Genomic DNA, 23,994 nt, shown 5'->3' with positions numbered 1-23,994 from the left:
TGATCAAGTGATTGTTTGTGACGTATGTCTTTGAGAGAGAGATAGTAAACGTGAAGCTTTAGGGTTTTACACGTTGCAAGGATGCGTGGCAAAGGGACACGCGGCTTCCTAATACCAAATGTACACATGACATTACTCAAGATACAACACAAATATGCACATAACACACTTTAACCATGCAGTACAACCAGCTAATGCCCATTTGTGTTACAAATTTATAATTTATAATATAATTTATAATTTATAATATATCTAAATATCTAATATACTAAAAGATACGTACAAACTTTTAGCATGGAAACGAAAATTTAATAGCTCAATCATATCATATCATATCATATCATATCATATCATATCATATCGAGTTTACGAATAATCATGAATAGTAATTTTAAATTTTAAATAATATATACCTTTTTAATATTTTATTATATCAATATATTATTTTTAATATTTACTTTTTTACTTTTAACATATTTTTATTTTATTCATATTTACTTTTAGCTTTTAACGTATTTTCATTTTTTAAAACCATATTTTCTTTATCATTTATTTTTGTGTAACAAATTATATATCGATATATCTAATTAGAATCTATTAAAAATCAAACCTTATGAATAGTTCTTCAGAGCAGATGGAAACTAACTATTGGGCTTTATGGGCGGTCATTGCTTAATCACGTATGTCAGACCCCCATTTTATTAACTATTGGAAACTAACTATTGGGCTTTAAGGGGTGCTCACCTAAGGGTGTAAGGAGTGGTTAAACATTTTGAAGTGGCAAACCAAAAAACCGACCAATCAGAGCGCGCCATGTCAATCAGTCAAAAGTGTTTAAACTTTGGTGAAAAGTGTTGGCAATGGTTTAAACACTTGGTGAAGTGGTAAACTATTTAAAAAAAAAAAAGGAAAAAATTGTGATTGGTTGAGATAGGAATGGACCCCACCCACAATATCCCCCCCTCTCTCTCTACCCTCACTCTCTCATGTTCTTGATCGGCAAAGGGTTACCGATTTTGTTTGTTTGCCGCGTACCGACATAGTCGGCGGCGGTGTTTGCCGATCGGCAAACATCTTTGCCGACCTTCACCGCGTCCCACACCGTATACCCTAAGAGGTGAGTCCCCTCTCTTACGCCCAACCAATCCTCGTGTGTCACGTCAACTCCCCTCTTAAACTCCCTAACACCCAAAATTGATGGCGGCACTCCCCTCTTAGGTGAATTGGTTTTTTTTTTTTTTTTTTAAAAAAAAGAAAGAAACTTTTGATTGGTCCCTCATCCCTCTCTCCTCCCCCTCTCTTCGGTAACTCCCCACCGGTTTCCTCCCTCTCTCTACCTCACCGATTTAACGGCGGTGCCATCCCCTAAGCGGCAACCGGGGTCCCCGTATGGGTTTCGGTGGGTGCCCCGCCCACCCTTACTTTGCCACAAAACCTAACACGTATCATCAACACATGTCTCCTCAAGAACGAGTGACGATCTAGAAGATTCCGGCCACCTTCTACGGCCAAATTCCAGCGGTAACGCCGACGATTCCGGCCACCTTCTCCGGCACCACCGTTGCATGACAGTACACAGCGGCGGCGACGAAGCGGCACGTGAAAGAGAGACCGAAAGGAGGGACCAGAGAGACGACGGCGGCACAGACACGGAGGTGTCGCTGAGGGTTCCGCAGTCTTTCTCCGATTTCTTCTTCTGGTGGTGTGTTCTTTCTGATTGTTTAGATCTTACCGCTGCCGTTACATTTCTCCCGGCGAAGGTCTGTATTACTGTATACTGCAAATTTTCTCTTAATCGATCTCATTTTGTTTCTGTTCATGTGTTTGTTCGGTACAACTAGACGAGAAAACATGGAGATTTGTCAATCCGATTTGGCCTTCAAGTATGATGGTATTGTTTTCGATCTATTTGTCTTATTGATTATCTAACTTCGTTTGTATGTACAGTTGTATTTAGGTAAGTGTTATACATGTTATCTAGGATTTGGAAGACGAAAGCACATCAAGATCGAGTTCTTAAAGTGCTTATGCCACAAAGGTATGATTTGTATTTTTCAATATATGATATACACTTCATTTGTTTCTGAAATGAGGATGAGTATTCTAAAAACTACCCGACGAACTACCCTTATTGCCGACTACATAATTAATTAACGGTAAGAACCGATCAAAATTCACATTTTGAATTATAACCATGATGTCACATAAGCATTAGAGATAAACATAATTAATTACTCACATGGCTATAGAGGTAATGTGAGAGTCGGTTTGTTTTCCGCATTGCTTGGTGAGTGATTGTTGGTTAATGTTGTCTGTTTTTTGTCTTCAGTGTTTTTTGAGAATGTTCTTTGCGCAACAGATTTGTGACTTAAATTTGGAATAATTTGTTAAACAGTAGTCTGAGCTAGCGACGTTTGGTGTTTCTCGGCGAAAAGTCATTGGAGGATGCTTTTTTGCTTCAGTAAGCCTCGATTTCATTCTCATTAGCCTGTTCTTTTCTTTGATTTTAGTTGTATTTTGAGATGGAGTATCTTGCGATAAAAAGTTTCCAAGCGAAAAATATTAATATAAAACATGGATTTGGTGGTATGAGGTTTAGTTAGGAGAATTTGAATTGTGCTGATATCTATAATATGTACATATAATGGCACACTATGTTGCCACTTTATGTGGCTGGCTGCAAATCTAAAGACCCAAGTGCATCATTTATAAGCCTCACAAACATAGTTGATGACTGGTATTTTCTGCTTCTGTTTTCTTTTTATGAAAGTATTGTGTTCCATAGTTCAGTACTTCAGTATACTTTTTGTTTTGGTGAGGTAGTTGATGTTATGCTTTTTTTGATGAGGCGGATCTGGAAGTTTTAGATTAATAAGTACCCTAGGTTATATTTCTCCTCAAACTTAGAAGATATCGCAAAAAAATGTAGACTTTTATAATAAATTATGATTGTTTAATTTTAGATTATATGTACTATTGAACTTCATCGACATCCCCTTAAGCGTCGACATGAAGAACCTTCTTTTAGCGCTTTTATGTGGATAATTCAAACAAACTGATGTGGCAACTAGCAACTTATGATGAATATAATGAGGTCTTATTTTCGATTAATTCACTTTATATACTTTTTATTTCGGCCAGTTTTTCTTTTCATAAGCATTCTTTATAATGCTAAACAAATAAAGGAATTTATGTTATTGTCTCTGCAGCAATTCATAATCAGTGGTATACTGCTAAAAATAAAGGAATTTCTATTTTACTACCGATGTAGCTAATAGCCTCATAGCATGCTTTGTTCTACAAAGCCTCCACTACTTCATAATATCACTTTATCTAAAGACATAAATTCATGTGTTCTTTTTTAAATGTTGATTATTTCAGGTGTGATCATGGGTTCACATTGGAGTTGCATTTAATTTGCTTTTAGCTGATTACATGGTATTGATGCTTACGTATAGATCTGTCTCATGCTCATGTAATTAAGTTTAAGCCCAATCTGTTGTTTATGGAGGATTCTTGGCATTATTTTGGTTACTAGGTTTTTTAAGCAAATTGAAGTTTTACGAGCTCGGCGATTAAAGCTCTAAGGCTTTCATTATTTATCAATGTTAAATTTTTATCACACCCCGCACCCGTTAAAAGCAACATGATAACTTATTGACACTTATTTAACATTACAAAAGCTTGAACCCTTAACCAAATGAAAGCAACATCTAATATCACGCAACGCGCGAAGGTTTGAATACCCCTAGTATACTGAAAGATACGTACAAATTTTTAGCATGGAAACAAAAATTTAATATTATATTATATTATATTATATTATATTATATTATATTATATTATATTATATTATATTATATTATATTATATTATATTATATTATATTATATTATATTATATTATATTATATTATATTATATTATATTATATTATATTATATTATATTATATTATATTATATTATATTATATTATATTATATTATATTATATTATATTATATTATATTATATTATATTATATTATATTATATTATATTATATTATATTATATTATATTATATTATATTATATTATATTATATTATATTATATTATATTATATTATATTATATTATGAGTTAATTACATGGTTAGTCCCCGTGGTTTGCACAAAATAACATACTTAGGTACTAATAGTTTAAAATCACCTTCTAGGGTATTAACTTTTCATTTTGTAACGTTTGGAGGTATTAACTTCTAGGGTATTAACATAGTTAGTCCTTGTGGTTTGCACAAAATAACATACTTAGGTACTAATAGTATGTGATTTTAAACCTATAAATAACGTTAATACCTCCAAACGTTACAAAATGAAAAGTTAATACCCTAGAATGTGATTATAAACTATTAGTACCTAAGTATGTTACTTTGTGCAAACCACAGGGACTAACTATGTAATTAACTCTTATATTATATTATATTATATTATATTATATTATATTATATTATATTATATTATATTATATTATATTATATTATATTATATTATATTATATTATATTATATTATATTATATTATATTATATTATATTATATTATATTATATTATATTATATTATATTATATTATATTATATTATATTATATTATATTATATTATATTATATTATATTATATTATATTATATTATATTATATTATATTATATTATATTATATTATATTATATTATATTATATTATATTATATTATATTATATATATTATATTATATTATATTATATTATATTATATTATATTATATTATATTATATTATATTATATTATATTATATTATATTATATTATATTATATTATATTATATTATATTATATTATATTATATTATATTATATTATATTATATTATATTATATTATATTATATTATATTATATTATATTATATTATATTATATTATATTATATTATATTATATTATATTATATTATATTATATTATATTATATTATATTATATTATATTATATTTTATTTTATTTTATTTTATTTTATTTTATTTTATTTTATTTTATTTTATTTTATTTTATTTTATTTTATTTTATTTTATATTATATTATATTATATTATATTATATTATATAGAGTTTATAAAGAATCATGAATAGAAATTTAAATTTAAAATAATATATACTTTTTTATATTTTATTATATCAATATATTATTTTTAATATTTACTTTTTTACTTTTAACTAGGATTAAGACCTGCCCGCGTTGCGGCGCGTGTACATCGTAAACATCGAATGAATTGTTCCAAACGTTATATGATGCATTAACCATATGAAAACACACATTTCGACGTATCTAGTTGAACTCAATGTAACCTGTATAAACATTGTGAGTAGATCAAACGTAAAGTGAATCAAATTCATATATAACAATCATAACGTATTATATGTGACCCAACTCATACATAGGTAACGTAACGGGTATGAAGTAAATCTGCACATGTAATCGAAAGGGATTAATTAGAGCTTTCGAAAAAAGAAAAAGAAACCATAATTTGACTCCACTCGGTTCGAAACAAATTTTACGAAACATACATAAAATAAACACGAAAAATATTATATTTGACCCGAATCATTTCCCAAAAAAGTTTACGTCGAAACCTAGAACAACTTGAATTTATACCAAAACGTACATAAAAATATGCACGTAAAAATGGTTTCTTCAAACGAAAACGTATTGTATTTGACCTGACCCGTCTATAAAAAAAAGTTTACGTCAGAATGTAGAACAAATCATATTTATACCTACCCGTACATAAAATATGCATGTAAAAAATAGTTTTTAAGTAAAGGAAGTATAGGGGTAAACCGAAACAAAATATTATTAAAAAATTTAATAGGTTAAAAACGTCGTAAACAGTGCTAAGTAGCACCAATGCCACAACGGCATCGACTCTCAACATCGTAAAAATAAAATAGATAAAATGGGAAAAATTACACCGAACGAAAAGTAGATTTAAAATCGTTGAACCACGCACACACGTTACAGTGTGTTAATGCGAAGAAATTAACCAGAAACAGAAAACGTAGAAAATAATAACTTAGTCGATCTAGGACCCGCCTGTTGCGACGAACTTGTAAAAAAGGAAAAAAATGGACACGTTGCGACGGGTCTGTCAAATATGAAAAAATAGAGCAAAAAACGTTGAACTTCATATGCGCGCTACGACGTGTTAACTTGCAAAATTTAGAACGAAACGTAAAACTTGCGAAAGATAAAAAAGTATGGGTGACCAAAGTTGTAAATAATAAAGTGTTGTGTTAAATTATAAAATATGGAAAAGTTTGGGTTAAAAGTAAAAAACTAAAAGGGGTTAAAATACAAAATATGAAAATGCTTGGGTTAAAAGTGAAAAATCAAAGTTTTTTTTTTTGAAAAACTCCCTAAGCTCATGGTACAACTCACATATGCACAAAGTTGTTACTTATTTATATATGGAATAATATACGAAGAATCATGATAGTAATTTTAAATTTAAATAGCTTTAGACATTATTTTTAATAGGAGGAAAACAATCTAAAGAACTTAAAGGGGAATCCTAAGGAGTTTTCTATATGGTGTTCGGGCTAAAAGTAAATCAAAGGAAAAGTCAACTATTTGGTGTGGGCGTAGAAGAACAAGAGGTGGTTAGGATGGCGGTTGTATTCAACTACAAACCTGACAAGTTTCATATTTCTTACTTGGGGTTGAAGGTGGGTGCAAACATGAATACAGTTTCTAATTTGAAGGTGATGGATTAGTGAATTTCTAAAGCTTAATATGTTTAATTTTACCAATTTGTGTGAAATTGAGTTTTAGAATACACTACTTTGAGATGGTTTGTATTTTGTAGGCCTCAATAGGTTTAAGGTGCATTTTGGAAGCTTTACGGGGCCTTGAATGAAGGTAACTGGGAAATGATGTGCTTGGGAGCTTACTGGAGCTTAAACAGATACATTTCGGTAGTTAATTAAGAGATAGGAAGCACATGGAAACGACTTGATTGATTCACTCATACAATAAGGATTACAATATATTGATATGTGGTCGAAAACCAGTGATTGTAATTGTTTAATTTGATGTTTTTACACAAGTTTTAATTTTGAATAGCCTACTTTTGATTAGATATGTATTTTGCAGGTCTAGCAGAGTTAAAGGAGCTTTTCGGGAGCTTTACGGGTCACCGGGATGAAAAACGAGCCACCGGGACGCGAAACGGGTCAACCGAACTCAAGAGATGGGAAAAACAGAAAGAAAAGCATCTAGGCACCGTCGCCGGCGCCCATATGGGCCGTCGCCGACGGTTGATGCATTCTTCCGTCGCTCAGAAAGCTCGTAGGCAGCAAGTTTGACCGTCGGCAACATTTAATTAAACATCAACCGTCGCCGACGGGGCATCAGGCCGTCGTGACGGCTTCCCTATGTTGACAACGCAAAATATTGATTCCTTGGGGTTGGGAATGATCTAAAAACATTTTTTGTCATCAATTTTCGGGGGTTACACATTATTTTGAGTTGGGAACTTGTTCTTGGAGCCAAGATACACACCATTCCATCTCCATTCCATCCAATCGATCCATCCATCATCCAATTTCATCATCATCATCTTTCCTACAACCCTAATCTCAATTCCATTCATCATCATCAAACATTCCAAACCCTAATCACTATTTCCACCACTTCAAGGCTTCAAGATGGTGATGTTCAAGCTCTCCTCATCCGGTGATCAAATCCTTTCGATTATGCACGGCTAATTCCTTAGAGGTTTCACCCCGGTGTAGGTTTTTGTAAGTTCTTAGGGTTTAAACATTGTATTTGAGATTCGATTTGTGACAAGTTGTGATTTGATTTTGAAACTTATGTTAATTGTCTTGCATTGGTATTGTATTCGTGAATTGTCCAGTGAAGATTAAATTTGACTTCGCGAAATGTTTATGTGCAATTATGCCTTATCTAGGTTAGAGTTTACATGTTCTTGGTAACGAAGTGCATTGCGGTCCGTCATTTACGACGTTGATAGCTCTTGGCACCTAAGCCTCGTAACACTAAACTTGTTAATCATATTGCAATTAAATTGAATCTAAAACGTGTAGAATCCCTAGGATTGAAATTACCGAACTGGGTGTGAGCCTTGTTTTCTCTATCTTGTTTAAACCTTTAATTACATTTTTGCAATTGTTTATCATTAGTAGTTATCAACCTAATTACTTTAGTAATTTAAATTCATATCTTTTCAATCAAACAAAAATACACAAAAACAAGATAGCAAGCTTCATAAATTGTGACATCTTTTAAGAATTCATTCAAATCCAATCGCAAACCACATACACTTCGTGGTTCGACCCCTTGCTACCACTAGCTATTTGTTAAGGGTAAATAGGGCTTATAAATATTATCTTTGATCGGAGCGCGACACTCCGATCATATATAGAGAATATAAGAAACCCTAGAAAAATAAAGTGGGCCCATATTGTCACACTAATAAACCCTAATCCACTACTCCCCCACTCCCCCAGAGTTGAAGCGGTAGGAAACTGGAAGCTAAGGCTAGAAAGCAAAAAAAAAACACAAAGTCAAACTCGGTCTTCAATTCTGGTCAAAACTTATGCCAAAATTCCATAATCTTGCAATTCATAATCTTCAATGAGACTGCACAATTTTGGATGATCACGTATTCCTACAAGAGGCATCCAATGCAGCATGGTGGCAGCAAAATGTAGTGCGTCGGCATATCGTGGCAAGAAGCAACATGAGGAGAAGCGGTATCAACAAGATGGGGTCATAGCATCATTTTTTTGGTTCTTGATTACATACGAAACAAATTGAAGCAGGAAAAAAACGTCGAAAAAAACGTGACTAAACAGGGTTGTGCGGCTCAAAATTCGGACCACGCTTTCAAAATTCGACGGCGGCCAAACCCCAAGGCTCAAAATACGGACCACACTTTCAAAATTCGATGGGGTCACACCACAGTCAAAGGCGACGCGTGGGCGAGATTGTGGTGGCGTGTGTATGGGTGGAATGGCGACAGCTTTGCGGCGGTCGTCTAATCAGAGATGGATAGTCACTTAGTGTGGTGGCTGTAAAATGCTATGGTGTTAAAAAAAAGATTTAGTGATAATAGCTGAAACCTAAACCGAAAACTAAGACTTTATTTAGAATGGAACTGAAAACTAAAAAAACGAACGGTGGCCGAAAGGGCGGCGGCGGCGGTACTAGCGGCACGCCTCCCTGTCTAGGTTTTTTTCTTGAGTGGCAATGGCTAGGGTTTGGTTATTTGTGTGTAATGCGCAGGGAAGACAGTATCCAAAACCCTAAGGCTTTGATACCATGTAAGATGGTTAAAGACTTGATTGATTTAAATCGTAGTCCGCTTGGCAATACGCAGATGCCATGTCATCAGGAGATATCACCAGGCCCGACCCGTAGGGTGTGCAAGGTGTGCCACCGAACAAGGCCAACCTTTTTTGGGGCCTAAAAAAATCTCTTTTATACATACATATATAATATTTACAAAGCAGATTAAAGTGTAAATGATGATGCAGCTTGGTTGTTAAGCGTCTGCAATTCCTTACGTGAGACACGAGTTCGAACCTTGCTTTTTAATTTAATTTTTCCAGGTGTTTCGACTTATAAGGGCATGGGGTGCTATTTTTGGGCCTAACATTTGTCCCGGTTTTTATTTTATGGGTTCACTTTTTTTTAATAGAAGAGTAAATTACAAGTTTTGTCCTTTATGTTTGTCCCAAATTTCAGGCGCTGTCCTTTACCTTTAAAATTGATGAGTTTTGTCCTTAACGTTTCAGAATCATGCATGGTTTGTCCTTTAGGCCAAACCCAGTTAGATTTTTTTGGTTAAATTTGATTATCCAAGGGTATTTTTGTCATTTCATTATCCAAGGGCTATTGTGTAAAACAATTTATATTAGAGGGACTATTGTGTCAAATTTAAAAGTGTATGAAATAAAAATCTGCTCTCTCTCTAAATTAACTCCTGCACATTCTCTCTCTCTCTCTGTCTAAACTAAACTCTCTCTCTCTCTCTCTTCTAAGATGGCGACGGTGATGATAGTGATCCGGCGTGACGGAGTTGGTGGTGATCCGGCGGATGGAGGTGGTGTGGTTGTTTTAGGGGCGACGGTGGAGGTGGTCTCGTGATACAACGACGTCATCTCCTCCACCTCCACTTCCACTTCCACCGTCATCATCACCGTCGACAAGTTCCGATCTCCGATCAGATCTCCTCTTTCCGGTACTATCAATGTCGCGACGTTGGCAGTTGGTGGGTTAGTTCGACGGCGCTCTTGGTGGTCGTCCGGTGTGATGGTGATGGTGGTGATTCGGCGGATGGAGGGCAGTCACACTTTCAAGTAAGAGAACCTAGCCCCTTTATCATTTCCTCTCTCTTTCCCTCTCTAAAACCAGTCACCGGAGATGAAATTCCGGCGACGTGGTGACGATGAAAGTCCTTCTCTCTCTAAACTCCGGTTCACGATCATAACGGTGACTTTTTTTTATGAACGAGCTGTTTGATTAGAACAATGGTTGAAGATGGTTGAAGATTGGATGATGTTTTAATTTGGGGTGGTGATTTGGGGGTTTTGTTTATGAACGATGGTTGAAGATTGGATGATGTTTTAATTTGGGGGTGGTGATTCAGATCTTAGATTCAAAAGGTTCAACAAGTGATTTTGAGATAGGTTTTCGATTAGGATTGGAGGGGGTTTTGACAAGGGTGTTTGGTGGAGGGTGGTGATGATGTCGATGAAGGGTGAAGGGTGGTGGTGATGGTGGCGATGGAGGTTGGTGGTGACGGTGACGGTATGATTGATATATATATATATATATATATACACACACTTATAATAATAATAATAATAATATTTTTTAGAGTAAACTGCCATTTTGTCCCTGTGGTTTGGTCACTTTTGCCACTTTAGTCCAAAACTCAAACTTTTTGCATCTAGGTCCCTGTGGTTTCTGTTTTATTGCTATTTTGGTCCAAAAATGAAATCAGGTCATATTTGTCTTATAAAATGCTGCTATTTTGTCATTTTCCGCAGGGACAAAATGATCATTTCTTTTTTATAAATAAATATCATATTTTATAAGACAAATATGACCTGATTTGACCCTGAGGAAAATGACAAAATTGCAAGATTTTATAAGACAAATATGATCTGATTTCATTTTTTTGAGAGTTAATAGCCAAAATGGTCCCTGAGGTTTGCTCACTTTTGCCACTTTAGTCCAAATTTCAAATTTTTTAAATCTGGGTCGCTGAGGTTTGCATTTTTTTGCCATTTTAGTCCAAATTTCAAAAAAGTCAAATTTTATCAATTTTTTTACGGAAATTTGTCTTTATCCTTATTTCAAACAAGGGCAAAATTGTCATTCTGTATTATTATTAAGCAATTTATATTAAAGAAAATAAAAAAAAAAACCCTCTTTAAAAAAACCATCTCTCTCTTCACAAGCACCACCACCACTTCTCTCTCTCTCTCCCTCTACTCCTCTCTGCCGCCACCACCGCCACCGCCACCTCCTCACGCCGGTGACATTAAAACACAGATGAAAGATCAGTGGGTTAGACACTAACGGATGAAAGATCAGTGGGTTAGGGCAAGACATAACACTGCCGGATGGATCTTTCTCTTCTCCCTCTCTCTCTTCCGGATGGATCTTTCTCTTCTCCCTCTCTCTCTTCCGGATGGATCTAGGTTGTTTGCAGGTGGTTGGTGATTAGGGTTGTTTGCAGGTTGTTTGGGATTAGGGTTTCGGTGAGGGTGGTGATGGTGGAGACGGTGGGGGGTTGTTTGCAGGTTGTTTCGGATTTGGGTTGTTGCAGGTTTGGGGTTAGGGTTCCGGTGGAGACACCGCCACTGCCGGCAACCACCTTAGCCACCATCTCTGTCGTTTCCCTCTTTCTCTCTCCGGCTTCCTCACTGATCTCCTCACTTCGATCTCCCTCTCTCAAAGATTTTCGGCGTGTGTATGTGTATGTGTCTGATTAGGGTGTTAATGGGTGATGGATGTGTCTGATTGGGTGTTAAGTCGGTGGTGGTGGGTTTATGGTGGCGGTGGTTCTCACAGAGGTAGCAGGGGTGGGGGTTTGGGTTTTGTGGGGATGATGGTAGTGCAGTGGTGGTGGTGCGGGGGTGGAGGTGATGTCGTTGGGGATGGTGGTTGAAGCCGTCAGGATGGTTGTGGTGATGGGAAGATGAAGATGAAGTTCTGGAAGTTGGAAGTCCTGGATGTTGAAGATGAAGTTCTGGGTTCTTGCCCTTTTAAGGTTTTTTTTTTATTTTCTTTAATATAAATTGCTTTATAATAATATAGAATGACAATTTTGCCCTTGTGAGAGATAAGGATAAAGACAAAATTCAATAAAAAATTTGCTTTTTTGAAATTTGGACTAAAATGGCAAAAAAAATGCAAACCTCAGGGACCCAGATTTAAAAAATTTGGAATTTGGACTAAAGTGGCAAAAGTGAGCAAACCTCAGGGACCATTTTGGATATTAACTCTTTTTTTGACCAAAATGACAATAAAACTGAAACCACAGGGACCCAGATGCAAAAAGTTTGAGTTTTGAACTAAAGTGACAAAAGTGACCAAACCATAGGGACCAAAATGGCAGTTTACTCTATTTTTTAAAATTATTTTGTTTTATTTTTTAATAATACCAAGTAAACAGGGTAAAAAGACTAAAATACCCCTGGGTGATCAGATTTAACCAAAAAATCTAACTGGGTTTGGCCTAAAGGACAAACCGTGCATGATTCTGAAACGTTAAGGACAAAACTCATCAATTTTATAGGTAAAGGACAGCGTCTGAAATTTGGGACAAACATAAATGACAAAACTTGTAATTTACTCTTAATAGAATGGAGCCCACTAGATATAATCTTAGTAAAAATTAAAAAAAAAATTACAATTATGATTTTCTTATAAATGAATGAAGTCACGTACCCGTATAAACAAATTTAAAATCCAGATAAAAAGTAGTAAAACAAAAGTCAGGTTAATTCTGTTATTTTATTTCGTGACATAATTAGATTAATATAAATTAATTTTTCCTATCCGGAAAGTTCCCGGGTGATAACCTGTAATCTTATATTTAAGGTTTCATTTTTTGGATTTTTTTTTAAATATAATTTAAATTTAGGGGCAATTTTTCTCTACTCGCACAGGGCCCACTAGAGTCTTTGCATTCTCAGGGACGGCCCTGGATATCACTGAACCAAAAGCTCAATCAAAAATTCCAAGTTCTTATCATCAGCATCCGGAAAGAAGTTGGAAGCAGGTTCTTCATCATCGAGTTAGAAATAATGTAGGAGTTTATTGATCGCTTGTGGTTTAGTTGTAGATTTTGTTGTGATGATAATGATAACGAAGGAAAGTTTGAAGAGATCTGCAGAGTATAAAGGACAATAGTCGAGTGTCTATTTGTTTGATTATGAAGAAAGGGAACACTCTCCTTTCCTTAACGAGAAGTTTTTCGGAGAGAAAGGAAGGTGATCTCATAGGTTCACACCCTCACACTAATAAACCTTAATCCAATAGATTAGGAGATTTTCTCAGTTGTGGATTTCCTCATGGGAGTGTGGGTCGAATCACCACGTTTTGCTCTTCAGCTGAATGATCACGGGTGTCTAGGCATTTGTTGTTAAAAAAGTAAATAAACAAATAAATAATTACCATTTTGCATTTAGAGACAAAACTTGCCAGGTGTAACATTTTGGAAAAAAAAAGTTGACCAAAATACTAAATATGAAATTTCTCCTTTAAATTATATATAACTAGTTAAATTTCCGCCCGCGCGTTGCGGCGGGAACCCAATGACTGCAAAACACGTGTCAGTAACGTCAAGCAGATACCTAATATCAAAACATAAATAAAAATGTCGTGAAAAGGATAGTCAATCCGTCCTAAAAAAAGCGATTTTAAATAACCTAATATATAATAATAGGACCCACACGTCCTACACGTTGGAAATTCGGTTGTTTTCAATTCAATTATTACGATGCTAACACGTTAAAATATGGATGAGCTCGGTACCGGTAACGGCACCGAAAGTACCGATCCGGAAAATCATCGAAATTAGGTACCGGCACCGAAAATGCTTGGTACAATACGGTATGGTATGGTATTTGAAGGTAAAAATCAATAAATATAGTTATGGTGCTAGACCGGTGCCGAACCGAAAGTAACGATTCTGAAAATGCCAAAAGGTGGGTACCAAATTGGTACCGAAAATGATTTTGTATAGTAAATTTGATACCGATACGATACCGGTTTGATTACAGGATTTGATACGATTTGCTCATCAATAATCTAAATATCCAAGTTAATTTTACATGCTACAATTCATTCATTACGTAAAAAGACAAAAAAAAATAAAGCAAAATAAGTTGTTTGTGTATATAAAATCTCATTCAAACGAAATACAGTTTACTTACTGTGTGTATGAAAAATAATCTAAATTGTGCAATTACTTGCATTGCTACGTTGCTACAGGATTTGATAAGTTCAGTATCAACTGGTACCGAAATACCCAAAAGTGGGTACCGGTAGCGAATATACCTGGTACGGTACGGCTTGATACGGTCGGTACTGGTACGACACCGGTATTTGAGGGTAAAACACGATGAATACCGGTGCCGAACGGATACCAAAAATACACTCAATTTGATAAATTTGATACCGGTGCCGGTACCCGATACTATTCATTCATTTTTATTTTTATTAGTGTTCATTTACTCCTCTTTTTAATATTTATATTTATATTACTGTTCATGTCTTCTCATTTTATACCGATACCAATACCCGACACTATTCATTCATTTTTATTAGTGTTCATTTACTCCTCTTTTTAATATATAGGAGATTTACTCCTCTTTTATATTACTGTTTGACTCGTTATGTTACGAGTACTTGATATAGTAATCGAAAGAGAAAAATTACATCGATCTAAAACAATAAAAATGAATATCGATACCGGTACCAATGTTTTTCAATTGATAATGGTTCGGTTCATTTGCATTCTATGTTTATTTTAGTTCAACATTGCGATATAGGATAAGGATCATTACAATTACAGAACACTAATTATTGCGAGAACAAAAAGAACAACTCTAAATCACTAAATTTTGGGATTTAGTGTTTATATTTCTTAAATTTTTATGTTTTTTACATTCATATGTGTATTATATATACGTAAAAAATCATATATTTTTCCCTACACATAGTCTACATACATGTAGGTAATTTAGCCTACACAAAACCTATAGTCCTATATGTGTGTAGGTTATTTAAAAACTGAAGATTTTTCATATTTTGTTTTAAATTCTAGTGTGAGAAACAATAAATCTTACATTTATAACATTATCTTTTACTTTTTGGGTTTTAGGATTGAAAAAAATGAGTGATTCATTTTGTTCTGTGTGTTCTTGCAATATTTAGTGTTCTGCATAGAACCGATATATATATATATATATATATATATATATATATATATATATATATATATATATATATATATATATATATGGATGAGTTAAAATGAGAACCACTACGAGTTGTGAGAACCATGAGAACTTTTTGATCCCGCGCGAGTTAGGCCAAATTTTTTTTTTGCACAAACGAAGATTAAAACATTATAAACACATCTGTAAAAGAAAGTAAAAAAATTATCTAATCGTTAGCTTTGACTGATGCAAGTCTTTTTTACGCGCCGGTGTTATCTTCAATAAAATTTTACACCAGCGCGTAAAAAAGACCTGCATAAGTCAAAACTAACGACTCGACAATTTTTTTTACAGATGTGTTTGTAATGTTTTCATCTACGTTTGTGCAAAAAAAAATTGGCCCAACTCGCTCGGGATCAAAAAGTTCTCACAGTTCTCACAACTCGTGGTGATTTTCACAACTCGTGGTGATTTTCAATGACGGGAGTAGAAGAAGCTTTGGTGGATCGTATTAATCATCTGACGGTAGGTTTGGAGGGCTGCCTACGAGAAGTAAATCTCTTGCACCAGAGATTAAACCTTCTCGCTTCCCCGCCTTTGGTCCCGGTGATAACCCAAAGGGCGTGGAATGTAGTACCCGAGGTCATCATTCCAGCAGAATGGCACGCCATGCACCAAGTACCTCAACCAAGGGTGGTGCAAGGAGTCCCGGTGAGCATTCCTCCTCGAGACATCGAAGAGAATGAAGCTACCTTCTACCTCCCAAGGGAGATAGAAGAATGGCTTTGAATGACAACCGAGGAGCCATCGGCTAGAGAGAGTTACTACATCGGGAAGCTATTCCCGAAATTTTCTTAAATAAGTAGAACCCTTATGATAACCTTATGTATCCCCTAGTTATTTAGCTAACTTAATGTAATGTCTCTCTATGATTTGCAATACTATGATGGTTTTTATGATTGATGGTTGTCGTGAGAATAAAACACACTCATGGTGGTAATGGATGAAAAAGGGAACGAGAAAAATGGAACCATACACGAAGAACAGAGCAACCCGACAAAAATCTCCATCACAGAAGTGTAAAAAGGGCTTAAATACTCATCAAAATAATATTACACTACACACGCATCAGACGTTAAAAAAAAATGATGAAGTCAAAAACAAACAAAAGCTATAAAAGCTTGTTTGGAGAAATACTTCAAAATAAAAAGTCACTAAAAACAAGGTACTTCACGAAAACCGACGCTTGTTACGATTTTCGCCCTTTTTACTAACCACTAACCAACCACCCACCTTTAAACCCAAGCCTTCACCCAAAAAGCCCTCTTGATATTTACAAAGGTAAAAAGTTAAAAAGGAGGAGGATTGATTGCTTGGCAAGCCTATGGAAGACGTGAGTTCCGTGCCGCTCTCGAGTGATTCACTAAATATACACCTTCGGCCGAGTGTTGAGTGATCTCCCGTGAGGTATGTGAACTTGTATATAAATGGAATTTTAAAAAGGCATGCTATGCCCAATTAAGTAATTCATCTTATGAAACGTTCAAAATAAATCATAACGAATAGGATTGTAAATAAATAAAAATAAAACCTATAAAAACCTTGGATTCCCGACACTCTAGGACAAGCTAAAAAAACTTCTCTTCTACCTATTCCATTTGGGAGTGTAAGCCACATTTAAAGAGTTTTGCTTGAGGACAAGCAAAAGTTCAAGTGTGGGGGTATTTGATGTGTGTAAAATGCAACATATAAATCACATCAATTAAGGCATAAAACTAACCCTTTTTTAGTACTAATGTTGGAAAAAGAGTGTTTTTGTCTTCCTTTTGTATTTTCAGGATGAAATGAGCTCAAAATCACAAAAGAAGCAAAAAGACAACTAATTCTACCATAAAATACAAGAAAAGGAACAAAAGTGGACTGCCCGGACCCTCAACGGCATCTCCCAAGGCAAAAGAGAAGAAACAGAGTCTGAACACGCCCCGTGTCCAGCGAACACGGGGGCGTGCCCAGGAAGCAGCAGAAAAGACAAACCAGTAGAAGCTTCCATTGCCCACCACGGGGCCGTGTCCAGCGGGCACGGGGGCGTGGTGAAAGTACAGCAGGCGCATTAATTGTAATTCGCAATTACAATTAATGAGGAGAGAGAGTGTCAGGCGGGCACGGGGCCGTGTCCAGCGGACACGGGGCCGTGTCCAGCCTTCTGTTCAGCCTATAAATAGAGGAGCTTGGCTTCATTCTCTCTCATCCCTTGGCACACCACCTCTCTCACACCTCATCCACCACCCACCACCACCATAACACCATCATCCACCACCATCATCCATTGTCCATCGTAGAGTGTGTGAGTCGTCTCGGGATCCAAGATTGATCGTAAGAGTTCTTGACAATCAAGGCCATGTTTGCCTAAGTCTCTTACATCACTTGGTGAAGACAAGTGTTTAGTATAATACTTTTTATTTTTAATCTTTTGCACTTTTTATTTGGTTTTGTATTAATGACTTTAATAACTAGTTACTTATGTTGAAGGTGATCTTTCCTTATCGTTTGTCCGTGGTGTCTTGGCATTATTTTACTGTCTATATAAAATAAAAGATTTTCACCATTCATATCTCCACGGTCTATATGGAGGTATGTTGGCTACCTGGTCGGGGGTTAAGGGAACGGTTTGGTAAGGGTCTTGCCCTTGTTCAGCGTTTAGAGGTCCTGCTTGGGACCTGGGTCAAATTTAGTAGGATCTCCTTCAATGCCCATAGGTATTGGATGGCGGGGATCCAAACTCTTTGACCCCCTCATAAGTTAACTACTATTAATACTATAACCCGGCTATTTAGGACTGTATCCCTGCTGACTCAGACTACTTAGCCGAGGGTAACGTCACCGCCAAAAGCGGGGCCTACCACAATTTGCATTAATAACTTAATTCATTATCTTTCAATAATCCGACCCTTTAGGATTGTATCCTTGCTGACTCAAACTACTGGGTTGAGGGTAACGTCGCCTTCAAAAGAGGGGCCTACTACAATAACTAAGATAATCTCTTAAACAAGTGCAAAAGTGCGAAAATAATCAAAGGTTATACTAATACACGTGTCGGATCCAAGTGATTCATCTTGTCTATCTGTTTTTATTTTCTTTTTATTTTCAGCATTTAGTTAGTTTTTATTTTTCTTAGTTTAAAACATTTTTCTAACTTTTTGATTTGATTAGACGTTGAGGATAAACCGGTATTAAAAGCTCTTGTGTCCTTGGACGACCTCGGTATCTTACCAACACTATACTACGTCCACGATGGGTGCACTTGCCCATATGTGTGTTTAGTGTTAGTAAATATCGTGTTTTATAAATTTAAAACTTGGCTAAAAGTGTAAAAAGGGGCTTAAATACTCATCTAAAAACATATATACACTGACACGCATCAAGTTTTTGGCGCCGCTGCCGGGGACACAAGGATTTTAAGAAAGTTAGGAATCAACGGCCTAATCATATTTTTTATTTTTCTTTAATTTTTTTTAGGATTTTTCTTAGATTTTTAGCTTCTGCAGAGCTCAACACGGGGCCGTGCCCGCTGAACACGCCCCGTGCTCAATCATTGGAACTGGCAATCCTGTTTTAAGTCAGACAGTAGGCTGAACACGGGGCCGTGTCCACTCAACACGCCCCCGTGCCCAAGATTCAGTTGCTGAAAACAGAACCGTTAGATCCCGGGGGTTGGTAATTTCTGACACAAACATGAGTGATAGTAATTCTTTTTACTTTCGGCACTCTTATGGTTTGTGGTGTCGAATATGTGGAGGCGAACATGAGGAATTAAAATGTTTTTTCCTCACTTATAGGCCCCACTATATAGACCCACCGATTCCTTGTAACCTTAAGAGGGGCGAAAGTAAAAATAAGCATTATTTCTCCCTCGAATGCGCCCAGCCAGATATTCTAGGAGAAATGCTCCTTGACGAGCTATTTCAACTAGAAGAACTACTTCTCAATTGGTCAAAAGAACTCAGGAAGGATTTTTTAGATCCATCCCAAGACGATGACCATGAGGAAATGTTGTGTAACACCTCGAAAAATTTCGTCCAATAATGTCTTGACACGTGTCATAAGGTTCCGTTATGTGAAAACATACTTTAGAGGGACTAAAAGTGACAAACAGTGAAAACTATGGAATATAAGGGTCTAAAGTGTCAACAATGGATAAATAGGCTCTATGATAACCCCACATAATGTTTATAACCTTTAACGGATGGTTCATGAATCATACGACGCGGAAATTGCCCAAAAGTGAAGTATCGTAAACTATAGGGGCCAAAAGTGTCAACATGTTTAATTTATACCTCTGAGTGGACTTTTGGCAGACCCGAAGCTTTGTATAGCTAAAATATACTCACTAGAATATGTGGTAAAAATTTCATGAAGTTTCGTCAACGTATGAGAAAGTTATGGCCAAAACCGTACTTAAGGGACTAAAAGCGTCAACGTCGAATTTCAGGGTTTTTCGGTTGAGCGCAAAGTTATCCGAGGGCATTACCATGTTGGTAAAAGTCCTAAGGTTCTTAGAAACCAAGTTTGGGGGTTTACGGGTCGAGAAAAGTAGCCGAAACGGCACGTTCAAGCTCAGGGACCAATTCTGTCAATGCACGAAAGTTGTTTGGCTGAAACAGGGGTCAGGCGACCCGCCTGGGAAAGCCCAAGCGGGCCGCGTGGGTTGCCCAGCGACAGAAATCGTGTTTGGGTCAGATTTGGGTCCGATTTTGAGTTGCTAACAGCTGGTCTTGCCTCCAATTGCACCAATTAAGAGCCATGCATGCCTACCATCAACAGTAACCCTCAGAATCTCAGCTTTAAATCCGAATTTAGCTCATTTCTTGACATTTACAATAGTGAACAAGAACACCAAGACTTGCAAGAGCTCTCAAAGCTTCTCTGGAGATAATCTGAGCATCAAGGCCGACTTCTAGTGTCCACTAAACATCCTTAGGACCATTGTAAGCATTCAATTCGTTCTCTAATCCATTCTTGTTGTGATTATTAGTAAAAGTCAAACTGGGTGTTCATAACCTTTGACTTTCTGATTAAACGGATTTCTTTCAGTAATTTCTCGAATTGAAACTTGTTATAGATTGGTATTTATGTGGGAAACAAACCCTCTAAAGGGTACTAACTGATTCCCACTACATGCATGCTTAATGACGAGTCAAACCTATTTCTAAAAAGTCAACAGAAGTGATTTTTGCGAAAAATGACATGATTAATGATATAGATGACATGCAACCTGATTGATCATTGAAAATAACTTGTAATATATATATAAATGTGTTTTAATCATCATCAACTCGACAATCTATAGTATAGCCACGAATCGGAACCGAAAGTCTTGTAAAACGATTATTTCGTAGACTATCGATTCGGATTCGTACATGCATGTACAAGATCTGTATTGGAAAGTATTTTTGACTATTTTTATTTTAGTTAAACTTTCTGGAATTTTCTTTGATTGAGTCTATGCTTAGCCTATTCGAATGCTTGTTTCCGGTTTATGCATAAAGTTGACTATTTTGCCCTTTTTGATTTAAACCGGGATTTTTGGAAAAGTGAAAGGATAGAAATCTTTATTTTTATTATATAAACTTGCACCGAAAGTTTCGGATCAGTTGGTGGTCCAGATTGTGAGTTATGGCCATTAGCGTAAAACTATATTATAAATTTACATAAACGGTCCTTTACGCGTAGAACCCATTTCTGGCCACGTTTTGGTATAAAACTTTTTACCAACAGATGTAATATAATATTCTGGGAATTTTGATGATTTTTAATTAAGTTTTGGCTGAACGGATCCTAGATCACCTAGTCATTTCGGCTTATGTCGGTTTTGACCGTTTTAGCTATAAAAGGAGTTTTACACATCCGTTTGACCCGAAACCTTTTTCTACTGATTTTGTATGATGAATAAATTATTATAAGACTTCTGGAAATATAAAAATCTCAGATTTACTGTGAAAACCCGAAAACGCCCTTAAATCGTATTTTTAGCGTTTTAAGCGCATAGTAAGCGTTGTACTTGTTTTAAACCTATAAAACTTATACCTACTGATGTAAATCACATATTTTCATATAATAACAGTAAGTATGATATTTTGAACTCAGGTTTCCAGTTTTGGCATTTTTAGCCCTTGTGAAATTACTAAATTGCCCCTACGGTGCATAGTTTGGTTTTAAATGATATATTTGATATATGGGTCATACCCTACTGATATAATATGATATATTAAGTATATTTACTGTATGAACCAGACCCGAAACTCAGATTTCTAATTTTACCCTTTTATTATCTTTTAAATGACCAAAATGCCCTTCTAAGGCATAAATTGAGTTTAAAATTATCCCGGGCAATATAGGACATAACTTACTGATGTAATATCATATTCTAAGCATATTAATTCAGGGAACTTGCATTTGAATCCTTTGGCTACCCATATCGCCCTTTTCGCGTTCGGTTCGGTTTACGTAACTAGTTTGCGTAAATTGACCGAAACGGGTCAAACGATATCATTTTTACTTCAAAATCCAGAATGTATTTAGTATACCCATATTATACAAGTATTCAAACTTGTCGGGTCTAAATCACATTCTATCCGGTCTTTCGTTTAATCGTGCGTAAACCGTATCATTCCTAAAACTAACCGGTCAAAGCTTAAGCTTAAATAAAAGGCCGTTAGGAATCTAATAGGGTAATTATAAACCTTTGTTCCAGATTAGGAAGCCCGGTAAAAGCTACCACCACTTATCGTTTGTGACTTATACTTGCTCAGGTAAATACATTTTGACTTATTTTCCCTATACGGGCTTGGGGTACGGTATTTAAAATACCGCTTGATCGGGCGCACAAGTCCTGCTCCTTATAGGTGTTCAGTCTTGAATAGCTTGTGCGACTTCGTTTAAACAGTTTTGTCTTACTTAAAAGGCTTTGGGGGGTTGTTGACCGTGTCCCGGATATCCTTGGCATTATCTTACGAGATGGCCACGACCAGAGCACGGGGTGTAGGCGTACACCCGTCGTGTATAACTCTTTGATGTGGTGTGTCAATTAAATCTCTAGCCCGGACAGTAGATCCCGGGCCACCAGAGATATAAGTGCATGTAAATCGTTCACAAGTTTATATTATATAATTATCCCAAGTTAATAAAAATATTTATGCCTTGTGCATTTAAATCAATTTTCAATCATTTTCAAAATGAGTCAGTCGATTTGTATTTACCAGTGTAAACTGACGTATTTTTCCCAAAAGATTAAGTGCAGGTACTATACGGAAATAGGCTGGCTGTTTCCTAGAGAGCGTCCACAATAGTCTCGCAAACTCGGACGACATTTATCTGTTGAACTATTGTTTCTATTTTTATTTGATCCGCCTGTGGATCCATTTCAACTACTGTGATATTTATTATTACGCTTTATTTAAAGTTGAAATGTTTCTATTCTGCTTCCGCTGTGCATTATTGTATTGTGTTGATTGTCTATGACGATGCCAACTACGTCACTGTACCCCACACCGGGCCCACCGGTGACACGTGGAAATTGGGGGTGTGACATGTTGGAACCGCATTCCGACAACCTCGTTGCTCCCGAAAATACCTTCTTACCTAGAAAAGACGCGGACGATAGTCGTCCCTGTGCCGATTGTGCCGTGAAGGACTCCCCATCGACTTCGTTTGATGCATACATAGACCTGAGCGATTCGGCATACACCTTCTTTAACGAGAGCCCGGGAAAGGGTTGGACTTGTCCACCTAGAATGAAAATAGGAATTACCCTCACCGACAACCTCTTGCGTTCTCGCCTTAGTATAGGACAATTAAGGTATCTTAGGCACTTTGGGGTTGTTCCAACAAGTCAAGAGCCACCCGATATAGATTAGCTCCTTAGTAAGAAACAAAACTCCATAAAACAGCCTGCCGACACGGGGCCGTGCCCGGTCAACACGCCCCCGTGTTCACTCAGAAGATTCTCTGCTGATTCTGTCAGAATACGGACAAAATGTGTCAGGATTTTCTCTGCACACGGGGCCGTGTCCAGCGGACACGGGGCCGTGTCCAGTGTGCTGTCGTTTTCTTTAAATGCAGCCTGAATCCTGCTCATTTTTGACCACTTCACCAAGCAGAGATTCCTGGGATCTTCACATATACCATCCTAGGTAAGTGCTAAAAGAAGGTTCCTAAGGACCATCTTGTCTTTTCCACTTTTGTTCATTTCTCCTTCTTCCAAAAACTTTTCAAACCTTACCTCCATGGAAGCTTGGAAACCCATGATTCCAACCTTCTATGAAAGGTTTGTAGGAGTTTTTGCTACAGATTCTTGTCTAAAGTTAGTTCTATAACTTTGTTTTAAATTATCTAAGCTTAAAACACAATAAAAGTGTATTAAAATAATTTAAAAACCTGGAGTCGTTAGACAAAAATCCTGCAGATAGCTGAACACGGGGCCGTGCTCATTGAGCACGGGGCCGTGTTCG

General features: G+C 36.1%; 1 protein-coding gene across 2 annotated transcripts; it reads left to right on the top strand.

Moving 5' to 3' along the window:
• Window positions 1–1,295: 1,295 nt before the first annotated feature.
• Window positions 1,296–3,534, top strand: LOC110937488. Of its 2 annotated transcripts, none has more exons than XR_002590820.2 (5): window positions 1,296–1,760; window positions 1,842–1,891; window positions 1,982–2,038; window positions 2,396–2,461; window positions 3,382–3,534. XR_002590820.2 is itself a non-coding variant. In XM_022179913.2 (5 exons), the coding sequence occupies exons 1-4, from the start codon at window positions 1,566–1,568 to the stop codon at window positions 2,401–2,403; spliced, it is 336 nt and encodes a 111-aa protein (XP_022035605.1). In that variant the 5' UTR covers window positions 1,296–1,565; the 3' UTR covers window positions 2,404–2,461; window positions 3,382–3,534. The 2 variants fall into 2 exon arrangements, 1 of the variants encoding a protein (XP_022035605.1); XM_022179913.2 differs by having other exon boundaries at window positions 1,842–1,883; window positions 1,948–2,038.
• The last annotated feature ends 20,460 nt before the right edge of the window (window positions 3,535–23,994 follow it).

This window comes from Helianthus annuus, chromosome 4, assembly GCF_002127325.2.
Source record: "Helianthus annuus cultivar XRQ/B chromosome 4, HanXRQr2.0-SUNRISE, whole genome shotgun sequence".
NCBI classification, from domain to species: Eukaryota; Viridiplantae; Streptophyta; class Magnoliopsida; order Asterales; family Asteraceae; genus Helianthus; species Helianthus annuus.
The sequence above is the reverse complement of the archived record's forward strand: the minus strand, read 5'-3'. Positions and strand labels throughout refer to the sequence as shown.